General features: G+C 34.7%; 1 protein-coding gene across 2 annotated transcripts; it reads right to left on the bottom strand.

The window, feature by feature from the left end:
- Positions 1 to 88: 88 nt before the first annotated feature.
- Positions 89 to 3,774, bottom strand: LOC117619121 (protein FAR1-RELATED SEQUENCE 5-like). Of its 2 annotated transcripts, none has more exons than XM_034348980.1 (3): positions 3,685 to 3,774; positions 2,151 to 2,560; positions 89 to 695 (listed from the first exon to the last, which is right to left on the bottom strand). In XM_034348980.1, coding segments are annotated over exons 1-3 (606 nt in total). In that variant the 5' UTR covers positions 3,686 to 3,774; the 3' UTR covers positions 89 to 500. The 2 variants fall into 2 exon arrangements, with proteins under 2 accessions (XP_034204871.1, XP_034204872.1); XM_034348981.1 differs by having other exon boundaries at positions 2,151 to 2,603; positions 3,685 to 3,724.
- Between the last annotated feature and the right edge of the window lie 1,361 nt (positions 3,775 to 5,135).

Raw genomic sequence — 5,135 nt, 5'->3', positions numbered from 1 at the left:
ATATCAAACTCTAGATTGAACAAAAAGCCAATCTACTCATAAAATAGGCATGCCATGATTTAAGTCATGACATTCAAATCGTAGAACATCAAGCTCCAGTTTACTTTCTACCAAAAAAACCATGCGGCTTTTCAAGTCAATACATTGTTCAACCAATTTCTACAAAACTCCCCATTTTCTCCTAATTAATTAGGGAAAACATGAAATTTAATTCTTTGATCCTGGTATTTAAAGAAGTTCATAATACGAGCCTCCTTTGTCATACTCATGGCTCAATCATCAGCTCTCCTCACAACCCCTACTTTGTCATGTCCCCATCACAATCTTATATGTTTACTTTCAATGCTTTGTAAAAGGCAGGACAGCATTCAGAAGCATCCTAATTTTCCTACTTATCTCAATCCAGATTTTCCGATTCGAGAAACAAAATTGAAGCCATAACTAGAACTGAAGGCAACTAAATGACTTACTATACTCACACAACTTCTGAAAAGTATATATCATGTAAAACCTACTGTTTTAGCTTCAAGCACTTTTAGATTGTCAAAGACTGATTGAAGTTTTATTGATAGGTGATTGTTATGGTCTTCAACATCCGTCATAAAGGCAAGTAGCTGTTCTCTATATGCTGCACTTAACTGCTTCTTCACTCGCAGTTGTGCGGTTAACTCCTGAATTTTCTTATTCTTCTCATCCTGGTAATATAGATGCAAAAACGATGATAAATGATCTCTGTGGAAGGGAAAAAAAAGTGCATACAGTGTAAAAGAAAACAAAACCAAGAAAGAAAAAATGACCCAACAGATTTAGAAAATCCCAAATGCAAGAGAACAATAAGTTGGACAATTCAAATTACAAACTTTCACCAAGCATAAGGCTTGGACCTTCTAAAAGGAAAGAAACTATAAATATGAAGATAGTACAAAAGCTCATGAGTTGAATAGTTTGAAAGAGCAGCAGAGAACAGTGTGGTAAATGAGAGTATAAAGGCCATAAACAGATGCCAAAACTTGGGAACACAGTAAGCAATGTTCAAAAAGGGAAAAATACATGGATTTAGAAAGAATATATTAAGGTGTTGAATTACCAAGCTAAGCTCATGAGTAAAACACAACTTGGATGCTTCCGATGTAGTCAAGATGTCATCAGAAGATACTTGGATCACTCTGTAATTTTCCTTTTGAACTTTTAAAAGTATGTTCTTAATGTTAATTTGGAAATGTAAGGAGTCAAATTACAGTAAAAAAGCTATAAATAAATAAAAACTGATTAATCCAATAGTCTAGTTCAGCTGGCATCATTGAGTATAGGGAGATAGCTTCATAGGGAGAAAGAAAGAAATATGGTAGCTTTCAACTGTGACTTGGATTTTGTCCTTCATTTCATTGAATATAAGTTGCAAGCATTATTTTTGTACTCACATGGAATATCAAACACAAACTACAAAACATGCCAAAGTCTGCAACTTTGGAGGCACTACTGCTTTCCAAATATATAAATAAGGATTAAAAACAGACCTCCCTACAACATTGCAGCAGTTCCTAAAATATGAATTGGTTAAAAATTTAAAGGTTCCCAGACGTATCCAACAGCCATTGTCTATCATCCTCTCCACTGCTATGTAATCTCAACCCTTCCAGTACTTGTAACGTGCCTACTAACTTCCTACCTTCCTCATCCTTAGGTTTCTTCAAAAACCAAAGTCCGAACTTAAAGGAAAATTCTTATCCAAAACCACCCTTATGCTAATGGGCAACGTATAGGCCATGGGTCTTGATCATGACCCAGCCTAGGTCCAATCTGATTTTTTTTCTCTTTTTTTGATTTTTGGCTTTTAAGTTTTAAATGTTATAGGTTCAATTAAGATCTATTAAGTTAACTTTGGTTTATTTATATAAGTTAGTTAATCATAGTCAATTAAGTTTAAATTCTCCTCGATTGTCTTGTGATGCAGGTGACTAAGTCCGTTTATGTTGGGAAAAGGAAAATATAAAGAAAATTTTCAGTCATTTTCAAAGAATTTGGATCATTCTATTTCTCATAGTATAATATTAATAGCAGTGGTCGTAAAAGGATATGAAAACACTAGATTATCAGTAACTGGATGCATCCAACTACATGAGAACATATGCAACATAAGAGAGGCTTACAAGCGTTCGGCGACTCTTTTGTGATTGAACCACTAACGGATGATTATGGTCCTTCAAAAACTTCTTGACAACCCAACTTCCAGGCTTCTCTTGCCTCAACAACACCATGGCTGTGCAAAATTCTCGTTGTGCACACTCCTGCATTACTTTTCTACCATTATCAGATACCCCTCTACATCCAAGTCCACGAGAGATTATTGACCCATCACGCTCAGACTTCCGGGATGACAGAACACGGGTCAAAAATCCTACGCGACTGGCATAATCATCATAAAATACTCTGGCAGCATCTTCTGATTCAAATAGCATACCCTCGTATGGTTCTTGATTTGTGCTAACTTCAACAATAGTTGTTTCCCCTCCTTCAGAAGTGTACATTGTCCCATTATGATCATCCATTTGCACCTCCACTATAGGACAACATATATCAAGTTATAAGATACACTAACGCACCTGTCAACCATGTCATCGAGCATACCCTTTAGTATTGCATATTCATACAATAACTTGAGATTTGCAAGGAAATTAAATGAGCAAATCATAGAGACCATCCAATAAAGGAAAAACATAATATATATATATATATTGAAATTATCATTGCATTTTTGGAATGTGGTAATGTAAGATTAACACAGAAAGCCTTTACAAATGGTCAAGCCTTGATATAGAAATTAAGGTGAATTATCAAAGATAGGCAAGTGCAAAGATATGCAGTCAACTCAGAAAAGCCTTGATGAAAGATACTTATGGGAAGAGAAAAGGAATGAAATTTGGATCACATAAGTTACCATGTTCTAAAGTGTACGAAACCTCAATCAGACATGGTAGAACAAATGTACAAGATGCAGTTAACGTGATGTAAATGTTTCATTCGGCACACAAAAAACAAAGAAAGAAAGAAAAAAAAACCTTGCAAAGTTTAGGTATATCTCAAGCAGTTCTCAAGCTTATGCCAAACTTTGAAAATAAAAACAACCAAAACATTCAAGAGCTTCGTCTGTTGCTTATAGTTTGCTCATAGATGAGTGTGCAAACAACTTTTTTTTGTATTTAAGATATATTTTTGAGAAACTTCAAAATAAATAAGTAAAAAACCCAATTGCATATTTGATTTGTCTTTTCTGATCCTTAATTAATACATGAAAATGTAACCAAACACAGCCATTCTCAATCTTTTCTTGCCTTCTTGATTTCCTTTCCAATTACTCTCTTATTCCTCAAATTTCTTAGCAGTTAGAAACGAACGCAGCATTTCAAAATTTACTATCATCAATTATATTGATAGACAAAATTAATAATAAAACAGGTGGACCAGAAAGTATTGCCACCAAAGAATCATTACAACCCATTAAAATAAAGTTGAAATATCAGAGATACACAAATAAATAAAAAACAACAAGACAATAGGAATTTCAATAAGCAAGAAAAAAATAAGGTCAATAAATCAATGGCGAAAGCCCAAAAAGAAAAAGCAAGAAAGGTTATAGCATTCAGTGTAACAGAAGAATGGAAAGAGGGGTTGGATTGGACTTACTGGAATTCAAGAGGACTTTCAGTGAGGTGGTAGAAAGATAGAATCAGAGAGAAAGAGAACTCAGGTTATGAAAGAGGAGCAACTCGTTCTGTGTCTTAGAGAAGTTTTCAGACTGTTTAAAGTGTTTGATGTAAGAAGAACCGCACACGTGGTAAATCATAGGAACTTATTCAAGAATACAAAAAAAAAACAAAAAAACAAAAAAACGAAACAACAACGTTCTCAAATTTATTAAATAACAAAACTGTTGTAAAGTCAAGAATGTGGAGCCCAAAATGGTAATGATGATTCTTGCCAACATCCACGTGAAGCCAAAGAAGAATGATCAAACAATCACAATGTTCTGCCTACAAATAAGGCTTCCCCCTCATTTGTAATCGTGAATAAAAATATTCAATGAAAAGATCAGGCTTCTATGCCCTCTCTCCATCTCAATTCTCTCCATAATCTCTTTAGTTTACAACACGTTATTAGCACGATTTTGCTTTCAAATATACCAACTGAAATCTCTGATGAAACCCAGATTCTTTCCCCTACCTTCCTCCCTCTCTTGCCATTTCTTCAGCTTTCCTTGTATGTCTCCATGTTAGAGAGAGAGAGGGAGATAATAGAAAATTGTCAAGCAATTGATGCAGCAATTTTGGTTATCTACATCCAAGTGGGAAAGAAAGAACAAAAAAAAAAATTTGGTCTGTGAGTGCAGTGAGATCACGAAGACCAATCCTAGCCACTATGTTGATCTGCTCATCTCCACCACCTTGTGCCCCTCCAATCCTAATAAAAATAGTGATAAAATAATAAAACCCCTCTACGCCATGTAAATATTCTGGGAGGCAGGTGGCCTTCCATGTAAATGAAGGGTTTATGGGCAAAGAAGCAAGCAAAAGGTGAAGAGAAGCAGCCACAGAAGAGGGAAGAGATAGTGTTCTGCACTTTGATATTGATAGAACCCACCGAAAGAATAGAAAACCCACTGAAAAAATAATAAGTCCTCTACTTCCTTATCTTTCAATTACTTTAGTATTATCCTACACTATTTAACTTGCTCTGCAGGTGGAAAGGCAGTAGCAAGCTTGATCCATCACTTTTTGCATATTTTATATAATATGCTATATAGCTAGTATATTAGTATAATAAGATTATATTATTTCATCATGGTTTTGAGAGGAATCTATCGAAAAAAAAAAAAAATTTCTTGCAAGTAAAGGTGTGCAGGAGGAGCTTGTGCAGGTTCGTCCACTTTATTCGTGAAATTATCACTCAAGGAAGCAGACAAACGTGAATGCATACTAGCACTAAGGTTTGTCTCTACTTTTCATTTCCTCTAGTATTGAGAGGAACCCACGAAAAAAGAGAGAAGGGATATTCAGGTTGACAGCCCATGATATATAATATTAATATGAAAAGTTTATGGTAATATAATACACTATATTTATTTGCTTTCCAATTAC

This window comes from Prunus dulcis, chromosome 2, assembly GCF_902201215.1.
Source record: "Prunus dulcis chromosome 2, ALMONDv2, whole genome shotgun sequence".
Taxonomy (NCBI): domain Eukaryota; kingdom Viridiplantae; phylum Streptophyta; class Magnoliopsida; order Rosales; family Rosaceae; genus Prunus; species Prunus dulcis.
This window is presented reverse-complemented; position numbering and strand designations above follow the sequence as displayed.